This window comes from Primulina tabacum, chromosome 16 (assembly GCF_025594145.1).
Source record: "Primulina tabacum isolate GXHZ01 chromosome 16, ASM2559414v2, whole genome shotgun sequence".
In the NCBI taxonomy this organism is placed as follows: domain Eukaryota; kingdom Viridiplantae; phylum Streptophyta; class Magnoliopsida; order Lamiales; family Gesneriaceae; genus Primulina; species Primulina tabacum.
Window position 1 is genome coordinate 3,953,207 of NC_134565.1, and position 23,279 is coordinate 3,976,485.

The 23,279-nt window shown below is 36.7% G+C and overlaps 1 protein-coding gene across 1 annotated transcript in view; it reads right to left on the minus strand.

Moving 5' to 3' along the window:
- Positions 1 to 1,242: 1,242 nt before the first annotated feature.
- Positions 1,243 to 23,279, minus strand: part of LOC142529084 (midasin-like) — a 51,287-nt gene continuing 29,250 nt past the window's right edge. Inside the window, 46 exon segments of the mRNA XM_075634476.1 lie at positions 1,243 to 1,485; positions 1,574 to 1,699; positions 1,795 to 1,893; positions 2,031 to 2,081; positions 2,083 to 2,210; positions 2,359 to 2,644; positions 2,723 to 4,438; positions 4,515 to 4,718; positions 5,041 to 5,187; positions 5,272 to 5,568; positions 5,710 to 5,934; positions 6,024 to 6,182; positions 6,256 to 6,477; positions 6,774 to 7,007; positions 7,138 to 7,364; positions 7,440 to 7,501; positions 7,582 to 7,745; positions 7,896 to 8,052; positions 8,151 to 8,219; positions 8,426 to 8,539; positions 8,608 to 8,687; positions 11,757 to 11,869; positions 11,962 to 12,037; positions 12,426 to 12,590; positions 12,694 to 12,824; positions 12,901 to 12,982; positions 13,646 to 13,750; positions 13,925 to 14,146; positions 14,224 to 14,325; positions 14,501 to 14,686; positions 14,773 to 14,949; positions 15,062 to 15,211; positions 15,596 to 15,712; positions 16,119 to 16,267; positions 16,405 to 16,528; positions 16,781 to 16,870; positions 16,968 to 17,109; positions 18,335 to 18,408; positions 18,499 to 18,584; positions 18,660 to 18,795; positions 18,906 to 19,157; positions 19,240 to 19,322; positions 20,114 to 20,221; positions 20,461 to 20,641; positions 20,768 to 22,267; positions 22,372 to 23,258. Coding sequence (XP_075490591.1) covers positions 1,450 to 1,485; positions 1,574 to 1,699; positions 1,795 to 1,893; positions 2,031 to 2,081; positions 2,083 to 2,210; positions 2,359 to 2,644; positions 2,723 to 4,438; positions 4,515 to 4,718; positions 5,041 to 5,187; positions 5,272 to 5,568; positions 5,710 to 5,934; positions 6,024 to 6,182; positions 6,256 to 6,477; positions 6,774 to 7,007; positions 7,138 to 7,364; positions 7,440 to 7,501; positions 7,582 to 7,745; positions 7,896 to 8,052; positions 8,151 to 8,219; positions 8,426 to 8,539; positions 8,608 to 8,687; positions 11,757 to 11,869; positions 11,962 to 12,037; positions 12,426 to 12,590; positions 12,694 to 12,824; positions 12,901 to 12,982; positions 13,646 to 13,750; positions 13,925 to 14,146; positions 14,224 to 14,325; positions 14,501 to 14,686; positions 14,773 to 14,949; positions 15,062 to 15,211; positions 15,596 to 15,712; positions 16,119 to 16,267; positions 16,405 to 16,528; positions 16,781 to 16,870; positions 16,968 to 17,109; positions 18,335 to 18,408; positions 18,499 to 18,584; positions 18,660 to 18,795; positions 18,906 to 19,157; positions 19,240 to 19,322; positions 20,114 to 20,221; positions 20,461 to 20,641; positions 20,768 to 22,267; positions 22,372 to 23,258 — 10,241 coding nt within the window. The 3' untranslated portion in view covers positions 1,243 to 1,449.

A 23,279-nucleotide genomic window follows, 5' to 3' on the forward strand; every position in this document is an offset into this window, starting at 1 on the left:
TTATCTACCGAGGACAAGGATTTTACCATCTACAGTGAAGCATCAAAAGAAGATATCAGATGCGTACTCATGCGAGACAGGCGAGTCAACTGAAGCCGCATGAGCAAACCTACGCTACTCACGATCTCAAGTTGACAGCAGTGATCTTTGCTTTAAAAATTTGGAGACGATATCTCTACGATGCCAAGTGTGAAATATTCACAGACCACCAAGCCTCGAGTATTTGTTCATGCAAAAAGAATTTAAAATGAGGCAAAGAAGGTGGATAGAGTTAGTCAAGGACTATGACTTGACAATAAGCTATCACCTCAGCAAGACAAATAAGGTTATCGATGCTTTAAGTCGAAAAAACATGGGTAAGATAACCCTAGCATCACTCTCCGTGCAACCATGCCTTCAGAAAACAGTCAAGTTAAAATAGAGTAGAGACACTTGGCTTAGTAAGTTGTAAACGCTTCCGCATATTTTTATCAATTTAAGAATCTACGTTGTAAAGACAATCTTTTGATTGATTATGAGTAATAAACTAGTTTTTGGTTTATACTATACTACGAGGCTTGTTATTTTCAATTGTGTGGTTGTAAAACAATGCCGGTGTCGACTAACTCCGGTCTCGGGACGTGACAGCTGTGAGAATAATGTCATCAACATATAGTAGAATATATGCAACATCAGAACTCTTCCTGTAAATGAACAATGTGATAAGGCAATGGTCAGAACAACCCGAATGGTAGCAGACTTAACCACAGGACTAAAGGTTTCATCACAATCCACACCTTGCTTTTGAGACCTGCCATCACCTACAAGACGGACTTTATACCGCTCAAAATCACCGTTAGATTTCCGTTTATGACGAAAAATTCACATAGACCGAATAACATTCACATTAGGTGGACGAGGCACTAATTTCCATGTTTTATTTTTAATAAGAGCATTATATTCATCTATCATTGCATCCTTCTAATTTGAGTCATGGAGAGCATTTACTGGATTTTTTGGTATGGGTGAAATGATTGTATTGGTCGTGGAGCTCAAATTAATGTCATATTTGTGGTTGGGTTTAAAAATGCCATGTTTACTTCTGGTCGTCATTCCATGAAACATGGGATGAGGAGTACTCGGCCTGGGTGAAGATGTGTTGGGCTGTGATTGTAAGTTTGTCCCTGTAGCGGTGGTAGGTAGCAGAGAACTGCTGACTGGGTTCAGCCTCCTGCCTCTTCTCATTCATGAATGGGGTTAATATACAATGTACAAACGTAAATTAAGGCTGAAAATATGTACAATAATCAAGCTAATTATAAACATAAACTAAGCCTAGAATATTGTTAGAATAATGTACAAGCATGATTTTAGGCTAGAAGAATTGTATTATCTAACAAAGACCATGGCACCGTCCCCTCCATTAGTGTGTGAATGTCTAAATTCGGGCAAAACGTAGATATTTCCATATCATTGCTCCCTTGAGTATTGCATAAGCTCGAACCACTGAATGGAACAAGTAAACAAGTATTTCGATCAGGTTCACATTCAAGAAAGGTAGAACATTATCGGATTATTATCACTCGAAACTTACTTGTCTCAACAGATCTGCAAGTGTCCTGGGAAGTGCTTCAATGTTCTTCAGAACAACATAGAACGGGAAAGGAAATGAGTCTAAATATCTGGACAACTTTACCTCGCTACCCTCAAAAGTATATTCCTGGAAGGTACAATTATATGAGTATCCTTGGAAAGCGGGGGATAATATTACTTATTCAACTAAATTAAGAGATCGATGGCATAGGCATAAATTACCTGACGGTCTATGATGGACTCCTTTGGGTTATCAATAAGCAGAAATGCAACCATGCGTTTTGGGCTCAAGATATCTCTCACATAATGTTTCAATTTTTCCTGTGAGGAGCGGAAAAATAATAAACCATTACAAGGTGGTCAATTGAAAAAGAACACAAATATGCTTATTCGTCCGTTTCTTTTTCGAAAAGAAAAAAGAAGAAAAAACAGAACTTAGAACGTGATGAAGAGTTTACCTTCTCAGTAAAGTGGCCATCCGCTATAATCAGTACAAGCTGCTGGAGAGGAATTGTACCCTGAAGGTAGTCGTGCATGCATGGCTGCAGTGTCCAGCATGTTCTTCAGATATTTCAGTAGATCAGTCATAGGTTCGTTGGCGATTGTGTTCTCTTGCTTAAAGGTTAAATTGATATCATCTGTCCCACGGTAAAAATGTCAGCAAGTATGATTTAGATGGTAGAAAGCATTGGTTAAACTTAAAGTATCTTATCCTTAAAAGAGTCTGACATATAAGATGATGCTTTTGAATTGTAACAAATTAAAGTCAGCGGTAGAGAAACGGACGGACCTTGATCCCAGCGTCAGCAGTAAAAGGCTGGTCAAAGTCATGCAGCAATTTGATGTTACCCTGCTTCCCAAAACTTGCAACAGCCATTTTTCCCACATCCAGCTGGGACATTGCACGACAAACTGTCACCAATGCTTCAATGGCAACACCTCCACAACGGCCTTCTGACATGCTGCGGGAATCATCCACAGCAATGACAACTTGGTAATCACGTTTACTCATCCGGGTCCGCCGGAGCCATATATAATCTTTCATATAATGGCTGGCAAGGAATGCAATTACCTGGAAATTCAAATATGAGATGGATCCAATCATACAACATTGAACACAGTTTCAAAAATTATATCACAACACAATTACCTTCTTCATGTTAATTTTTTTGCCAGTCCTGTAATCCCCTTGGAGCCTGCTAGCTTGAGTGGGTTCCATGACCAGACGTAACTGTTCGGATAACTCCTGAGACAACCTTGTCGTGAGCAATTCATATCTTTTCCACATAGTGACTGCATCATTCCTCACTTCGTGGGATTGCTCAAAGCAATGGGCTTTACCCAGCTCATCATCACTCACTGGAAACTTGGTAAGTTGATTGAAGTCCTCGTGCATGAACGATTTCAGTACAGATACCGAATTCTCTGACACTGTAGTATGATCTAGGCCATGAACATCGTCGCCTTCTATGGATTTTTCCAGCTGCTTCTCTAAATCCGACTTACCTTGCTGCTTTTTATCGTCATCTACAGAAGGAAAAGCTGAAATTTTGTTAGGGCCAGCTTCAGAAGTTTGTTCGTCAATTTTAATATCCATGGACGAATCTTGCCCATCAGTGTTTCCTGTATTATCCCTGTTAGCATCATTTTGAGCTATATCTCCGTTAATTTGGTCAGCTGTTGCAGGTCCAAGTGCTTGAGTTGTGCCCTCCTTATATTCAGCAGTATATCCATATTCATCTACGTTATCGTCCATAAAATCATCCAAATTTTCTATTTGATCCTGAAGGTCAAGAGACACTTTAACTCTCTCTTTCCATCCATCAAGAGCATTGCCAACACTGCGACAAGGGTTCGGTTGAGATTTCTGAGAAACAGACTCTGAATGAGGTAGTGATGTTCTGCGTTGTTCCTGGCTTAATTTCTTCCCATTTGCAGAGTCGGCAACCCTCACTTCGAATTGCGAGGAATTGTGTAGACTACTTGATGGAGCAAGGTCATTCTTAATTTCACTAAAATTGGATAACATATCATCAGCTGCAAAATCTCCTATATCAGCTTGTTCAAAATCATCGCTAGGTTGTCCCAAAGATTGAGCAGTCGCAATATTGTCATGTACCAAATTAGTAGTAGATTGAAAAACATCTTTCTCTGGCATCCTAATATCCATTCCTGTATCCTTTTCAAAGCCTTTCTCCTCAGTGGCGGCTGTTTCGGAACTCTTGCCATAATGCTCCAAGTCTGTGTTTTCCGGGTATTCTTGCATTACGTTACTCTTTTCATCATCATCCTTTGCATCCAAAACATTCAAATCCTCTGATGATTCACCATCTTCCATTGGATCGGCAGTTTCTGGCTCATCCATGTGAACATCATCTTCAGTCCCTTGATTCTGCTCATCAAGATTTATCCCTGAGGGATCTGAAAATGCTTCGTCTTTGTCTATATTCATATCTTCTGCACCATCACAACCTTCTTCATTTGCATTTTCATCTTTTTGTTCACTAGATATGTTTGCATCAAGATCTCCAGCATCCTCATTAGCAGCGTCAAAATCTTCCCCGGCTCGAAGCTCTTCATCATTGGAAGTTTTGTCTTTCACAGATGGCCCATTCTCGTACTTCTCATTTGAACGGTGATTCTCATCATCATCATCCACACCAGCAAGTTTCTCATCAACTACGTCTTTGTTTGAACCAACTTCTCCCACGGCAGAATCCAGTTGGTCATCCGGATCATCTTCATTTCCATCATTTCCAGAATCCTCACTAACACTAAATGAATCTCCATCGAAGTCCTGTTCCATTTCTAACCCTTTTTCATTTTTACTTGGAATGTCAGACATAGCATCTCTCTCCTCATTTTGCTTCAGATTAAAAAGAAAAAAATTATCACAAGACATGTTTCGTTGTGAAAACAGAAGTGGTCGGATCATTTCATACCTTATCAGAGGTTCCAAGGAGCTGATCTTCATCATTTATTTGATCACTGACATCATGCAGTCCCGAGCCCTCACCCATACCAGTTCCCTTTCCATCTTGAGTTGTTTCTTTCACAATCTCATTTTCTTGATCTTCAGTAGTGCCAAATCCTTTGGAAAATAATGAAGCAAAAATGTTGGCAAGCACATGAGCCAACATACACACCTACGTGCAAGGGAAATAAAGTGGCTTAGACATACAATCCCATTGTTATAAAAGCAACGAGCCATCTCAATCTCTGCCTTGCTTCCTTCTTCCAGTTGAGAACAAAAGTAACTTATTCTTCCACTTAAGAAAAAAAGCAACTTATGCTGGCCGCAGCATCAGATATTACAAGCAAGCCATAATTGAGGTTATCATATTTTTTCATATTGTTCAATTATTTTTCTCACTTATTTTTCAAACAGGCAGCCTACTTTCTTCGTATATCATCCACTTAACAGATAAAAAATAATTCAATTACATGTAGAAGTTCACAAAAACTTACCACACCGTGGATCTCTAGAAAATCACTCAAAAGATTATTGCCAAAGGCCAGTATCACTTCCAACAGGGTATAGAGATGTCCGAAATGTCCAAAAAGGATAGAAGTCACATTAGAATTTCCATCTCCATAGGAGTTCAGCAGTCCTACCTGAGAAAATAATAAGAGCAGGCAACAATTTAAATATCAAAAAATTGAAATTCTCGAAGGAGAATACATAATGCATGAACTTACAGCAGATTGAGTAGTCTTGATAACATCTCCACAAATGAGGTCCAACTGTAAAAGCTCTATATCTTTTTCAAATAAGGTTTTCCACTTCTTCATATCTATCAGTGACTCTTCAGTAAGAGCAAAATCACACTTCAAAGATGCAACTCTCTGAAATACACCCAGGACATTTTTATATGTGCCCTTGAGGGCATTTAATTCAGTTGCATTTCCATCACCATGATCGGTATTCCTGTCACCACTATTTGGGAGATTTCTTTCTTGTAAAGAAGAATTAAACTCTTCAGAAATAATTTGAACCTGAAAAATGTTGGGAGTGCTCAAATTGGAGTTCTATCAAGCATTTTTTCATCGAAAATAATATCAACATGTTCTTTTATCATTACAAAGTCCATCAAGCTCACAGAGCAGCTGCATTATTAGTGTAGATTTAGCATTTACCTTTGAAAATAAATCTTCGAAATGCCCAAGCAGAATATCTGTAACAGCCACTTTTCCATCTTCTGTATCATGGAGTGCGGAAAGATTGTTTTTGAAGGTCTTAATTAACTGAAAGTTTTCATTTACCAACAGCTCCATTTCTTTAGTCACGCCATAAGGTTGCAACTTAATTTCATTCATTGCTATATTTCCATTACTTCCAAGGAGATAGTGATCCAGTAAATTCTGTCGGTAAGTGTCAGTTAAAATAAGATATCATTTTTCAAAATTCAAACCGATATAGATGCCCATCAGCATGATAATTATGCATATACCTTAGATTTCTGAAAGTCGGGAAGGATGTTCTGAATGAACAAACGAATCTTTTCAGCTCCACATTTAACAGTTGAACAAGTGCTCAGATGAGTGTTCTCAACTGTTAGCAGCAACAAATGCGCTTCATACATCATGGTACAGAAACCATCGAAGAGTTGCTGCAACAGTTGAAGAATAAGAGGTCAGACTTTGAGGGAAAAGAATATCAGCTAATTACTTCAGGTAGAGTACCTTTTGTTGCCACATGCATTTGAAAGTGGGGTATTGGTTCTTCGAAAAAGAGAAATCGCTGATGGTGTCCTTAGCCGAATGAATGGAGTTTGAGAACATATTTGCTAATGGCAGCATGCATTGTCTCAAGCACTTGAGTTGTTTTGCAAAACGATATAAAGCAGACCTTTGCTCTTGTTGAATCTCAAGTAGATGATCAACATAAGAACCAGATCTTTCAACCTATATATGAGAGGATAATATTACATCCCCACCAAATGAAATACGCAGAGGAACCAAATATCTTTTTATTCAATAATAAAATTTCGAAACTACCATACTAAGAAAGATAAAGATGTTTTTTGACAAGAAAACAGGGAAAAATAATACAGCAATCCAAGAAAAAGCTCTTATATCATCTTCTTTACTGGGTCACCGAAAAGATCATTATAGTTATACCTAATAACAAACTATGTACTAGGATTTAAACAACAAAATCGACGAGTTCATCAAATTGAAATAATTTATCTACCATGTACCTGTACGAGACTAAAATCCTTATGGAAATTCTGACTTATTTGCTCCAGAGTTTGCATGGAAGAAATGCTCTTGAAATAGTATTTATTGGCTGCATGCCATATAGATTCATTGGATGATCTCTGAAAGGGGTCGATATCACAATCGGAATTTCCAGAAGAAATATCACTTTCAAACAGCAGTAAATGTTGCACATCATAGGATGGCTGCAGAAGCCAGGATCTCCTAAATTCATCCTACATGATAGCAGAATTCATTTGAAAAGTAGTATACTGATTTCTAAGATTGAAATGTAAACTGGGACCCATATGGTCAAAATAAATTCAAGAATAACAAAAATAAATAAAAAATATATGGCAATATAACCTTTACAAATGTTCTACGCTTGGACAAGCCGCAATTATCGAGGAGACTCAAAAGGTCAGAGAATGCTCTCCTTTTCCTCAAATTCTTATGTTTATTCTCCCAAAGTTCATCAGAGTGAAGTAGAGAGGTGTAAATTTTCCCAATTGTATGCCATGACTGTTTTCTTTCCCAGTACGAAAGGCGTGAAGAACCTGAAGGAATATCGCAGTTGATGTCATCCATAATTTCTGCATGGTTTGAAAGCATTTAAATAAACAATGAAAAGGGACATATGCATAGTAAGGTTCGAGATTGGAGACTACCTCCTATACTGTGCATAGTCAACTCTACAGTGTCCCACCAATTGGCAAACCACGCCGAGCTACTACAAAGGGTTATGGTTTAATCCTTCATGCAAAGTTGCAGAAAAAAACATACATGAAACAAAAGGAAATAAAAGTCCACCTGTCTTTATCTTTACACTGTGTCTGATTGCAGACAGTATCAAGAAGATTCCTTCTGATATCATAGGGATCAGGGAGGTGGCCAATGCCTTGAATAGATTGGTTGTTTATATCAGTCCGAGGGAATTGTTCAATAAAAGGCATCAGAGGTTGTTGGAGTAGGTCCTGTAAAGATAAGACGAAGATAAATTAGAAGGGATAGAAAGGGAAATGGACATGTATCGATAAGCAAACAAATGACGACATATACAAAATAGGTCACAATATTTAATACATTGATTCAAAATCTCTCGTGTATAGAAATCATACACTTACCATAAACTTTTGTACGATCTTTTTAAATTTTTGTCTGGTTCTTCTCATGTTTTCAAAGGCCAAGTGATTCTCAATGCGGTCCCAATGGCACAACTTCAAAACTTCTGTCAACTCCATCTCGATGTTTCTTCTATTTGTTTGGATGTGTTCCAAAATTCTTTTGCAAATAAAGAAATATTAACTTTCAAAAAAACCACATAAGATGTTACGAAGAAAGCATTATGGACCCCGAATTTCAGGGAACTGGACTCTTACCTTGGCAAGAATTGCACACAGAAGCCAAAAGTATTGTATAGAATTTTCACATTCTCCTCTTGACAAGGGCTGCACAATTCATTAGAGGCATTACTAACACAATCTTTATCCTTCAGAAATAAATAAAATGGCTTCACGTGCAAACTATTGAATGAAAACATAAGGTCATGTCTATCTGCCACAGAGACAAAGCGCCAACATAACGGCAAGAAAATAGCTCAAAGACTACTTACTACACAGAAAACCCAAAACAAAAACATGCAATTCCACTTTACCTTACATGAGACATCTGTCTTATCTCTTTGCTGATATGCCCATGGAGAGAGAGAAGTAATTGAAGTTGCTTTTTAAAGTCACCAACCCTGGATGTCCTAAAAAAATCTTCCATGCTGCATATTTATTTAGTATTAGCAATTTATCAACCAAAATTCAAGAACAATAAAGACCAAACACTAGCCTTCCAATTGTTGATAGCTTGTATTGATTGATATCATCGGTATGGCTACGTTGAAAAACCGAATACAACGGAAACCACAGCTGCAAGGAAGCACAAGACGAAATTAAAATATCAATTGCACAACAGGACATGAAAAAGAGAGTTTGATTGCATAAAACAAAAGTTTGATTCGGTAGGAGCTATGAAACTATCCAATTGCACTAAGCTTGGATTGCATACCAAGTTAATGTCACTAAAAGCTTAGCTTTATAGCAAAATAGACAATGATAAATTGAATATATTAATGAACACAAATAAAGGCACAATTAACTGTCAAATGAAACCGAAATTACAACTTGAATTTCAAAATGCATGAGAAATGAAGTTGTGCTATATCATATATCCTAGTTTTGAGTTGAGATACTTGGTTCATATGATTGTCATTGTAAGCGAGAGAAGGGAAGTCAGATGTATGTGCAATAGAAGAGCTAGTGTGTCGAAGAAACCGGATAGGTAATCAAAAGGCGAGAGTGAAATGGTTGAGAGAAGGGGATCATAACACAAAATTATTCCATTCCTTATTAAATCATCGTAGGGGTAGGTCATCTATCAATAAGTTAAAGCGGGCGGATGGGTCGGTAACGTCATCTGGTGAGCAGATAGAATCGGCCATTGTTGAGTTCTTCATAAACTTATACAGCAAATCTGATGAAAGGGGTTGGGGAATAGGATAGTAATGATGCCTATCGATAGTTGAGTCTCAGTACCTTTCAGAGAAAAAGATTAAAGAGCAATGTTTGAAAATGATGGATCAAAAGCTCTGGACCCAGATGATTTTATAATGGTATTTTATCAGGAGTGTTAGGATATTGTTAAGGAAGATTTGTTGAAGGTTTTTAATGAATTTTTTGAGGGAGATGATATAAATGTATTACCAATGAGACATACATATGTCTGATACCAAAGAAACAAGATTCTGTAAAGGTAAAAGACTTTAGGCCTATCAGCTTCACAACCAGCCTAAATAAGATTATTGCTAAAATCTTGTAAGTTAGATTGAAGAAAATTCTACCCATCACAATAAAAGAGACTCAAAGTGCTTAAATCGAAAGGAGACAAATTCTTGATTTTTGTCATATAGCTAATGAGGTGGTCCGAAGAGCTGAGGTATAAAAAAAGAGGTGGGTGTTTAAAATCGAGTTTGAGTAGACTTATGATAATGCGGATTGGGGCTTTTTGAATTACTTTCTACTAAAAAAGGGTTCGAAGAGAGATGGAGAAATGGATTCGGGGTTGTCTCTCTATTGTTTCATTCTTAATTCTTATCAATGGCAGGCCGAGTAATTCAAGGGTGAGAAAGACCCTAGGCAAGGTGATCAGCTCTCACTTTTTTTGTTTCATTTGATAGTAGACGTGCTGAGTAGATTGATTGATGAGGCCAAGGCAATGAACCTCATATACAGGGGCTACAAGTAGGCAAAAAGAATAAAGGTTTCACACATTCAGTTTGCGGATGACTCTCTGTTCTTTGTAAAAAATGATAGGTCATTTGTGGTTTTTGGGGGGGATCTTGAATTCATTTTGTCAGATGTCATGATTAAAGAACAATATGGAAAAGAATGCCTTGTTAGGCCTAAATTGTGTATCAGAGGTAGGGTTAGCTCGGCAACTAAGTTGGGGAGGGAGACTTGGCCAATTAAATATCTTGTGGTTTCATTAGGCGGAAATCTCATGAAAATTTCGTTCTGGGAAACTGTTTTGCCTAAAACGTCTAAGAAGCTAGCGAGTTGGAAGAAAGTGTTTTTGTTTAAAAGAAGATTAAATTTGATTTCAGTAGTGTTGAATGCTCTATCAATGTACTTCATGTCTCTTTTAGGGTCCCAGAAGGTATAGCGGAGATTATAGAGAAGACTATGATGGATTTCCTATGGGATAGAGCGGATAGAGACTTTGTCATATGGTTGCATGAGAACATGTCTGTCAACCGAGAGAAAGAGGAAGGTTGGGTTGGGTATTAGAAACATCTGACTAAGAGACAGAGCCCTTTTGGGAAAATGGTGGTAGATGTACTCAGTCCAAGATGAACCGTTGTGGAAAAAAGTTAGTGTGTGCAAATATGGGTTACAGGATAATGGTCGGGACGCAAGCTTAGCAATGAATGTTACATTTAGAAGTCTCTGAAAGTTCGTTTCTAGAATATATCCGGCTTTCGCCAATTTAGTGAGCGAAGTGGTTAAAGAAGGTAACAAGATCAGATTTTGGAAGGATCGGTCAAGCCTATTTCTTACTTTATCCAAATGAAAGACTATTCCTCAGCTTTTGTTATATCTTGGATTTTGCATCTTCAAAGGGATTTGAGGGATGAGGAAAGTGAATGAATTGAGCTCTTTGCTAAGATCTTTAGAGAGGGTCGGGTTGGTTGAAGGGGTTGATGATATCAAGGTGTGGATCGGGGATCCTTCAGGCTTCAACAACTTTCCTTTGTTTTCTCTCGTTCATGTTATTTAGAAAGTACCGATACTACTAAAGGTTCAAATTTTCTCGTGGATCGCAGTGTTGTGTAAGCTGCCAACTTCTGAGATGATGAAATGTGCTCTGTGTCCAAAATGGTGAGTGTTATGTCGGTGAGAGGTGGAGGCTCAGGACCATATACTTATTCACTGTCCTTTCACAAAAGATCTTTGGTTAAGAGCTTTGGAGGAGATGGGTTTGTTGTGGGTAGTTCCAAGATCTTCACACGAACTATTTGTTATCTTGGACGTGAACTTGACAGAAAGGGTAGAATTTTTTGGATTGTAGTAGTTCATTGTACTTGCTTATCAGTATGGTTGGAGCATAATAGAAGGATTTTTTACAATCTAGAAAAGCGGATTGAAAAAAGTTTGAGATAAGATAAAGATCCGAACATCTATCTGGATGGAGAAGCATGTAGAGTTTAAGAACATCTCTATCTAAGACATATTGAGGGATGAGAGTTATATAAGTTGTTGATATGATTAGAACTTGTCTGTCCTTCTTGTTCGTGTGTGGATCAGTTGTCTGCCACGTGTAATTAATAGCTATTAATCAATTAATATAATATCGTTTCTTATTAAAAAAATTGTCATTGTAAAGAAAAGTTCACTCTGTCGCTTCAACTCGAGAGTAGAAACAGGAAATTAGAATCCTACTTTTGCAGCACTTCTTTCAGTCTGAGATTCAACTTCATCGAGCAGTGCAGGCCAAGATTCAAACTCCAACTTATGCCATGAAGAAATCACAGCAAAAATTGGTTCCAGTTGATCTAGAAATAAAAAATTCAGAGGGACAACAAACAATATTATTTATGTTCCATCAGAAAGCCAAAAATAATGCATCTGAAAGTACGTAAGTTACCTGAGAGACGAAAATTCATAACTGTTTTTTGCGCACTTTGTACCCTATTAAGCAGGAACTGCAAACCCGAAAGAGCCTTCAAAAAGAAAATTAAATGTCAAGGATCTACATCAGTTGACCATGTTCTTGCGTTAGAAGATCTAATAGAAATACAGATCAAGAACAGATGATCTTAGGATTACTTAAATATAATATATTGTAAAATTGTCAACTGGGGACTCTGGGAGCGGGGGTGGGAGGATATAGGATCTTGAAATGGCCTAAACAGTCATCTCAAGTCCACATCTACTGCTCAAAATCAAGAGTGTTCATTCTAGAATAGAACACAGTATATTGGACTAATATCTTGTGATATCAAATTCCATCACTCACCAAGAAACAAGAATTTCACCCCAGTGGATATTGCAGATTTTCACTAATTGCCATGTAACTCTCTGTAGTAAACAACTACTAAAATATTATACCTTGGCAAGTGGAGTGTCAAGAGGTAAAACTAAAATCATGTCAATAACTTCCAAAATTTTTTGAAGAGCAGGATGATCATCCCATTCTTTCAACAGAAACAATATTCGCTGCTTAAGAATGGAAACTGGTTCAACCAATTTAGCCAACACGGACGAATTTGAATCCTGAAATGAGAACCGAATAGAAAGGAAACATAAGAAAAGTTTTTAGAAAATACCGGGTCGTAAGAAAATTAGAAAAGCAAACTTTATGGAAGGAAAAAGTCACCTTATAAAAGTTGTATGCAGAAGTCGATTTTGTAGAATGACCGAACTTATTAGCATGCTCCAAACAGAGGCGAAGTAAATGCTCTGGAGCAATCTTCGCATCGAAAATGGAGGAAAATAATCCGTTTAAATCTGAAATCAAGAGAACATGAGAATTTTGATCAAGTACGAAAAAATTATTAGGGACGAATCATGCAATAGAAATCACCCTGCATCATTTCCATTCCAAGCATATAAGTGCCATGAAACGAAGACAATCTCTCAGCATCAGAGACTTGACTACTGCAAAACTGATTATGAAATTTTGTCAATCAGTATGTGTGAGAAAATGAGGTTAATGAAATTCAATAAGATTCAACAGAAAAATAAAAGTCAATGAGATCCACTCAAAAGTGGCATAAATGAATCAAGAACAAACAATAGCATTCAGCTTCCCTAAACTCAAACTACATACCGTGCTTCCAACATATATCCCAACTAGATGATAACTTACCCTTGCATATCATGAAAAATCTGTTCTTAAGCTCGGGGAAATATGGGCATGTTGTAAAATCACACAACAATTACCATATTAGTTGGTAATACAAAAACCAGCACAAAACAAGAAACATAATTACATGCAATAACTACTATTCAGATGAGAAAGACATGTATTACAGTCTCCAGATTTTAATGAGCGTACGCAGATGGCACAACAGCTTCAGCATAGTTCCACATCCATAATGAACAAATTTGAAGATGCCCACCAAAATCGATGGTCCAGTTAAATTGAAAAATATCAATATTTCTTTTAGTATATTTGTTTGCAGATGAAAACAAATTTTTTAGAGGATAATTTCTGTTTTGATATGAATGTTGGCATTTAGACTTGTAGAACATATTTTAGGTTTGCCATCATGAACTTGCACACACATTAAGTTTTGGAATCCGGAAAATGTTCCGAGTAAGCTTACTTTTTTAATAAGCTCCATCGAACCAAATAACTGATTGTGAATGTTGACCATGTCACCCAAATCGGATTCTTCAACTAAGTTCCAATCATTCTCCATAGTTTCAATCTGCAAGGAGAAAATGGTACTCCCTCATATAGATCTCGAATCTCACGCTTTGATGTGTACACCCACAAATTCATATGCATGTCCATTGAAAAATACTGATTATAAGATAGACGTTTGTGTTTCTGTTACTGCCGGGACAGAGAGAGGGCGAGATTGGGCCCAAAATATTTTTACCTTCCCATCTAGTTCTTCAGAAAGCATCTCCTGCCACTCTAAGAAGCTCTCTTTTGCAAGCAAATTTGAAAATTTTGATACATCAATTTGTGTGATGCTCTCTATCTTGAATGCACGAGCTCTGAATCTGAACCATTGAGCCTCCTTTGTCTTTATATGATGTTTCTGATCCATCCAATCCAACCAATAGCGGGAAACCTTATCAAATATCTCTTGCAAGACCTGACAAAACATGGTACAGCATCAAATCATTGCAATGGATGAACTACTGGCTCATTAACACAGGCAGGAATTCTCACCTTAAAGGAAGCATCACAAAGAATATGTGCATCAGCTGCAGAAATTTTAATTTGAGACAGAACATTGTGGTAAACAGCAATATTGAATCGAAAACTTGAGTCCTGCTTAACAGATACCAAAATATTAAGCACCATGATAATTCAGAAGAGTGGTTGAATAGCATGGTCATCCCCTGACTTCATATCAGCAGACCATGATGCTCATCAATAATACTAGGTCACTTGTTAGAACTAAAAGGAAACTCAAATTTCCCAAATACAGCACAAAATCACATACCATTGTATCACAAACCAAGTCACAAGTAGAGATGGTTATTTTTTTCAGCAAATTCATGTTTATTTCCGCAATATTCATTGATAAATCAATATCATGAATTGAAAGCTCCGGCTTCCCCCCACCGTTCACTGAAATTATTTTTGAGGCACAGCCTCTAGGGAATCTCATAAATTCATAGATTGCACCCTGTCGAAGACACTTCCAGAGTCAAAGGCAAAAGATATGCAAAAGAAAAAAGATAATTCTGATAAAGAAACATATCTTCAACTAACCCGCCACATCTCCATATTCTGCACTCCATTAGCATTGTACTCTTTATACAGTACACAAGGAACAAAGAATGACAAGCCTAATTTCATTTCATAAATTGCAGCCTGAACAGGTTCAATTACATCAAGGTATGCTGAGTATTCATTTGATAATCGATCAATGAAGCACGATGTTGTCACCTGATAATTAAAAAAATGTAAAGAAGAGGGAAAAAAAAACAGATTTGTTTGCATACAAAGCAGGCAAAATACAAGAATTAACGGAAAATACTTTATCACCAATTAAAACTACCTGCCAATTATGCAATTGGTCAATGCACAGTTCAGCTCTCGGACTTGTAACATTCTTCGTCCAGTCAACCAAAGTTGCAACCAACTTAAGAAAATCATTGCATTCATGCTTCAATTTTTTAAATTTTTCAGGATTGGGACGAAAGACCATCTGATACAGGGGTAGAGATCAGTAGGTATAAGTTAGAATTGCTCTTCCACATAAAAGACATAATAATAACACTTAAAATGATGAAAGATCTCAAGGTATGAAAGACCTCTATCACAACATTTTTGTTATAGCATCAACTTGCTGTAAATTATATGAACTAACGCTAGGCATTTATTATTTACAGTTGAGATTCAGTATCCTGACTCTAACTTACAACAAGAGGAAAAAAATCATTTCAGAACCTTTAAGTGTGGAAGGGAGCTTGGAGGAGATGAAAAGATAAATACAATCAGCTATTAGAACACAATTCAACCTTTTCATTCATGCTTATAAAATACACAAAAAAAAAATATTTATCAGAAGGAAAATCGTAGACTCGTGGACCTTTCTTCTCAGCGTTCTCCTCTCAGCATGGAGTCTTTCTAGCAAGTTTATTCTGCTGAAAATACTAGCTTCTCCCAGCGGTGTACTTCCAGCTAAATACATACATTCTTTTCGAACCTGTGATAACAAAGAGATCAGAAAATAAAATAAATCCAAAACTATGGCAAAGGATAAAAAAATGAAACTTAAAATAAACTATGAATCCAAGGATTTGTCTCAACTCTTCCCGAACCACAAAGTAAATATCAGAAGTAGCCATAATCAATTGTTGCATTTAAGGTATACAGCCCAAAATAAACTAAACCCCACACACTATTAGATCATACATACAATTTGGACAAATAAACCCTCAGAAATAGAATTCATTTGTCTCACAGTTCGTTAATCCGCATGCAAGAAAGAGGTAGACCCTTAACCTTGCATGGAGAAAATTATATTGTATCAACTGACATGCAGGTGCGCAGAATTGTATAGTGTGGGTGAATTTCGCTGCAAGAATCAAATGATGGACTCATGGACAAACCTCAATCTCGAGCTCGAGTGAAGCTATCATTTCTTTGAGTTCAGAACACTTGATAGAATACTTTACAGTTGGATCAAGGTCATCACAGCAGATCAAAAGATTGTAACGCAAGCAACCAATTCGCAACAATGCATAACCGATACTTTGCTCTACATCAAAAAAGTTTCAAGTGAAAATGTGAGGACAAATATATATTAAACAGACAGAAAAGAATATGCACAAGATGAGGCAAAGTATCACCACCTAAAATCTATAACCAAAATGTAGTATTATAGTATGCACTAACCATCAGAGGGGCACAAAGGATAAAGTTCATTCAGCAACGGCTCAATAAAGGAATCAATCCATGATGTAAATACATGGTGGTTCGATGAACCCAGAAGAGAAACCAGATTCTTGATATTTTCTTTCTGCAATACACCAAGTCACACACGTGTACTTCAAACCAAGGAGACAAAGACAACATAATATTGGGCAAGAAACTATCACGCAATCTAAAGGCTAAAAATTGAATTTTCAAGGGTAACCATCTCTAGTGCCAAATGCAATGTCACCGAACAAATAAAAAGTTCACACCTAAAATCACAAAAGCATATCCACAAAATACCTCCTGAAAGTGAAATTTATGACATACAAAATGGTAAGCAGTAAAAGAGAGGTACCGGGTTCTTCGATCTCTGGATTGATTGGAAGGCAGATCTGATTTTTGCAAAACTGGAATCTTCAAATGAGTTTTTGTGCGCATAAATAATCTAAAAGTAAATACAAAGGGGGACGTCAATCAGGATGTGTCAAGGTTTTCCTCTGAAAATGAAAATCAAAATCATTTCATCAAATCAATAAGAATACCTGCTGGAAGAGAGAACGTGCAGCAGAGAGCAGCATGTCGTGTGATTTAACCACATTTGCAGAACTGTGCCAAATATTATGTGAGGCAACCCTAAGCTTGAGCATATGTGCCAGATACTCTCTAACTGTTCCAGTATTTTGCCTGAGTTTTATAGGAATGCACAAAAGGACCAAATAAATTTGAGGAGTGTTGCAAGTATTGAACAATTGATGAAAGAAATAAAAGAAAAAACAAAATAATATTACAACAAGAAGGAACCTCACAATTATTAGTTAAGAGATGAAAAACATTAGCAAGCAACAATTAACTAGAATTACAAGTAGTATCCTTTACGATTTAAGATTCATAGGACATATATAAAAATGGGTACACTGGACATGTTTATCCAACATATAGAGTTTGAAAATGTGTCCGAAAATTGGAGGGTGATATTCATAGATCAACATAATGTTGATAAGTTTGTTATGATAACTATTATTAATTTTTAGTTTACCCTTCTTTGTTTAAAATAGAGATTAGGTGGTTGTCTTATCTTTTGGATACAGAAATCTTCTATATATCTTAGAGACATCAGATTGTAAATTTGAGAGATCCTAATCATTGAATAGAATAAATTATACTGTCCAGTGCATCTTGTTTTCTTCTTGGTTGTTAGCTTTTAGATAATGATAACACCAGATGTCATGAAATGTCCCAAAATCTGCAAACTAATTCTAAATTACTGATGACTTGACAACCAATTGACGGTGATACATGATCCATTTGCAAATTGCATATACCGTTTAAAATTAGGTGACACAGGTGATTTAGATGATTATTAAAGCATTATGAAGTCTTTGTAATTTGTATATCTACAGTAAAAGGGTGAAGTCCCCTAGCTCAGAGTCAATCTAGTGGACTTCGTTGATTTGAGTCTTGCAGAAGTCAACCAGAAATTAAGAAAGTGGAGTAAATCACGGAAAGAAATTGCAATTAGACAGGTTCCTCACACATACATGATGACTTACAAGAACGAATACTTGAATGAGCTGAAGCAAACTCGAGAGCAAGTAAAGAGATGAAGTTTTGTCCATAATGTTGAAATTTTTGAATAGGAAAACTATATCAAAATCTCAAAAGAAACTCAATTGACCATATGTTCTGTAATCTATTTCACTTTTGATATGATAGTATTTTGTAATTTCTACACAAATTTGAACAGATTTTGTTAAATGAAATTTACTTCCCCTACAAAAACTTCCCAAAAAAATTTTAACCAGTTGTAGCATGTGATTAATACGAGTATAATACAAGGGATAAGAAGAGGAGTCAGCAGAATTGGCCAGGCCAAGTTAAGTAGTCTTAGTTGATTCAGAAAAGGACTTACAAAATATGGCCGACCAATACCGATTTCAGAGGTTGAAAAAGCTTGTGAGGGATCCAAGTGTCATAACCTGGAATCTGCAGCGAGAGGGGATACAAAATTTGAGTTTTCTGGGACATAAAAACATAACTTAACTCAAAAATGTTCACATTTCACACGGTAAATACCTCTGCCAGCATAGGGCAGGTTTCCCACAGAGTTACGTGCCATTTAAGCCACATCTCCAAAATAAAACTAGAAACTTTTTCACTCACTGTATCAGCAGATAAGACATCAATTATCAAAGTTCCAGCGACGCCAATGCCCAAATTCACAGAGAAACACTAACCTCTATCAACCGATGCCCAAGCATCTAAGGTCCATAAAATTTTTTGGTGGGGTAAGAAGTCTGTTGGAGGTCTTGACGAATAATTTAGTGAAAACTTCAAACATGATTCCAAATCACCAGCCATATCAGATAACGCCTACAGTAAACGACAAGATGAAAATGGTGTTCTGACATGAGCAAGATTTTCCGCCGACCAAAAATGTTAAGCAGCTGAAAAATGAAAATAAGAACTCAAACAAATAATACATCATGTTGTTCTTCAGTATCAACCACAGCAATCTCTGTAAGATGCTGCAGTAGCTCCAAATCAAGGAAGAAAGTAGTCTCATCAATTAAAGGTTGTGTCTTTAACCAACATTCAAAGCCTGACTTTCTACACAATGCATCAGAAGTTAAGAGACAACAAGCAGAACAATGAGCTGGCCCAGATTGATGTTTAGTAGTCTCCGCTCTCACTTTCAACTTCTGTTTTTCAAAATCCATCCTTCCCAAAAGCACCTAGTGAAACGATGCATTCACCAGAATATTTTCAAACCACAAATAAGTTTAAATAAAAGAAAATGAATGCATGAACACAAACCTGATACATCTCTTCCAGTTGCAGAATACAATCAAAATCATCATCATCAGCTTTGCCGATAATATATGATGACATGCAAACTCCTTCAGGAAAAGAATCATCCCATTAAAACAAAGAGAGTATTAATCACCAAGCTCAATAATCAGCTCGTTAATGCAGGTAATAATATATGAATAGGAAACGTCGACTTCCTTTTCAATGAGTTCGTTATCTGCAAATTTCTCACAGAAAAATGTAAGAAGAAATTATTTAACTTGGAGCAAATTCGAGCCCAATGAATATTACTTTACCAAAAATCAGATATAAATAATGTTCTCAGGTTCTTTAACCATTCTTCACATTCACATAGTAAATCAAGCCCTACCTAACCATCGGATATGCAGCCTGAAAGAATATGATGGAACTCTCCGTTCTTTTTTCCAATTAGAGATGTTCTTTTCCTACATACTTGAATGAAAGATGCAAAGAAGAAATGCATGCAAGGAACCAGGATACCAATAAAGTTTAGTCATAAAATGAAATTAAAGTGAAATTCAGTCTATGCTCAATACAAAAAAGTGGTGGTTTTATGACAAATTGACAATAATAAACTTACTATTCAATTGCATTCAAAAAACTGTTTTATAATACAGAAAGCATCAGTTATATGATGATAATGAGCTTGTCATAAAATTTACTGTCAAACAATGCCTAAAAGCATAAAATGATTTGAATATAGAAACACAAACATCTTCCACAGATTTCCAGAAAAGGAAAAGAACGTGGAAATGCAAGGATTACACCTGATCACATAAATCAGAGTTCTAAGAATGGAATAACAAAACAAAACGGCCAAAATATAACTCTAGAAATCTTTCGATGCACAAGAGTCTACCTTGCATTGCAAGAAGTCGAAGTTTGATGTTAGAAGACAAAGCAACTGCTAATGTAACTTCATTGATATCATTGTCGTCTGAAGAAGCATCATCAACAACAACCCTGCCTGCAAAACATTTTTTCAGCAACAAATGGTTTATAGTTAGAACTTTAAAACAAACATCTCGACCACACTACAAGGTCTTTCAATTCATGGGCAAGTATCTCACCGCAACAAAAAACAATCAAGACTATATATCATGCCAATTCTCCGTTTTTAAGCATAGATTAGAAAAATTATGACAAAAACGTCATATGCAACATTGATTATGAACTGCATTATTTGGAAGGCTCCATCAAGCATACCTAGTTTCACAAACTCATTTTTCCTTGGCCACACCAGTTCACAAAGGCTTGAAAGTTGACACTGCTTTTGGTACAACTCTGCAGACGGAGGCAAAATTGGATGTCCACCATATGTCCAGAGCAAGGACTTCATCGAGTTCAAATGCAAAGATGAGACTCCTTCCAATTCTTTCATCTTGATCTACATAATACCAAGTTTTTAAACAGTTTGCATGTCCTACAGATCTAAAATAAGATAAAGTATAAATGCTAAGAGGCAAAATAAAATGGAAAGTTAAAAGCGAATATGAACACCACAGTAGCTCACCTGACAAGTTTTTGCTTCTACAGGACATATTTGGTACAATTTCAAGACATCTTTCATCAAAGAACGCCAATAAATCAGCTGGCAATCAAAATGAGATGAAATAATACTGTTCCAGAAGAGTTTATGATGTTCCAGGAGGTCACAGAATGATTCAAACAGTAAATCAAAAGAAGGTGACTCAGCAAGCACATGAAGCACTTTTTCTTCCATTATTCTCAGCGAAGTCAAAACGGGAATAAAAGTTCGTTGGGTCGCATTCATTTGATTGTAACAGTCCTCACTGCTCCACTGTCGAAGGCTGAGTCTCAATTGGCTGGCACACTTGATTAAGTTTATTAGAACATGGCAGGATTTTAACTGATCAACAGATGGAAAAACATCAATAAATTCCATCGAAAATATCGGGACAGAGATGAATTCTTTATCAACTGAAAGTAAACGAAATATCCGGGTCCAAACAGGATGGTTCAGTTCGTTTTTGAATAAATCTGAATACCAATTTAAAAATGAAAAGATATGCTGCAATCGAGTACCAAACCAATCAAACCACTGAATATAAAGATGATAATCATGTTGAGTGGCCTGTTCAATGACCCAATCAGCAGCAAAAATGAGTTTCTTCTTGGCTAAAACCAAATCCAATTCACTCTTAGTGCCATGATTTACAAGAATACTGTTATCTGAAGCCGTAGGGAACATTAGCCCACGCAACAAAGTAGCATCCAATAGATGAATCATCCTCGATCCTCCATTGATAGGAGTTTGTCCTTTAAAACCTCTGTTCAAAGTTCTTCTATGGATGAAAGACGCAATTTGAGATACCAAAGATTCCAAATACATACAATTCTGCCTAACACAAGTCTCTTTTGAGTAACAAATGAAGTCACTTAATTTCAAGGGGGTAGGCCAGCCTCCTGGTAAACATAACAAGCAATCTTCAGATGTAGTGAATTTATAAAATTCTGGATTTGATAAATAAGCAGCAGCTGCTTGAGAAACAATATCTTTTCCTTTTCCCTCACCGAAAGAGGAAAGGTATGTATGCTCCCAACTAACTTGAATGCTCCAATAAGGCCTATTGCCATTTGTAATGAGCCGCTGGAATAATCGCACCCAGCGTGAAAGTTCAAGATACGTAATGCTCACGTTAAGACGGGATCCTTCATGCATAGCATAAATGTGGGCCTTGGCCATCATTTCGACAAATTTACCCATTGGAATTCCAGAAAGTGCGATGAATCTTTTTGCATCCCTGACCTCAATCTCATTAAGATTCTTACCACTTTTCTCATCTACCAACCAATATGGTTGCATCATATATATTTCAACTCCTCTATTTCTCATTGCTCGGGATACTTCACCATAGCTAGGATTTACTGTGAGGAACATCCGAAACTTTGGATGAGGGTGAAGAACCACTGCTTTACCTTTTACAACCCCACACTCATTTATAACTATAGATCCAGACTGTTCAACCAAAGAGTTAATCCTATCAAGAACCTGGATGCAATAAATTAAAGAGAAACATAAGCTTCATTAAAATAGAGGATGAACGCAAGTGTTATATAACCCATAAAATGAAAATATACAAAAATATTGTGTACCGTGGGATTACAGAGGTTTGCATTCTCTAGAACAATCCACTCCCCATTTTCTATGGCTTTGATCAATAATCCACTGACCCATTCAAACTTCATTGATTGTCGACCTTTTTTATGATCTTCTTCCAATTTTCTGATCATGTTCAGAATGATATCCAGATCTTTGTTAGACCAAGATACGGACAATTGTTGAATATCATTGTCCAGCATTAAATCTTCAATAATTTCAACTAAATGGGGAATAGAATCTCTCATTCTTGGATTGTCAATGTATGTGGCTGAAGAAGCGGTAGGACGGTTATTGATGTTTGATAAGAAGGCCAACCATCGAGTAATTAGATCTTTCTTTCGGATTAATCCCACTGGAGAAAATTCCAACTGCAAGTTGCAGTACTCATTCACAATTTTTTCCATTTGAGCAATAGCGAAAAAATAGTGACGGGATGCATTATGCTGCTCAAAGCATCCGAGTAGATCAGATATGTCAGTAGCAGATGAAATATTTAATTCATTTAGTACATTTCCAGTCAGTTCTGCCAGCAATCTTATCAGTGAAGTCTTACCAGAAGATGGAGGACCAACTAATATGCATAACCACTGATGTTTTACGCACTCTGCTACCCCTTCCAAGCAATGACGTAAAGAAGGTAGAATCTTAAGGTCTTTACTGGATATGCCAGATGACTGATACCTATACCTTTCAATGGAAATGTTCCCAGCAACAAATGAACAAGGATTAAGCAGTACTCTAGGGTATGGATTTATGAATGGCCTGAAGCCAAAGATCTGTTCATATAAATTCAGAACTTCTATTCGATCAGTTGATGTGCGCATTCTTTGCAGATAAACAGTGCTCAGGAAACAGTCGGGTTTTGGCTTCTCTGATGCACCTGAAAAAATTCAATCATTAT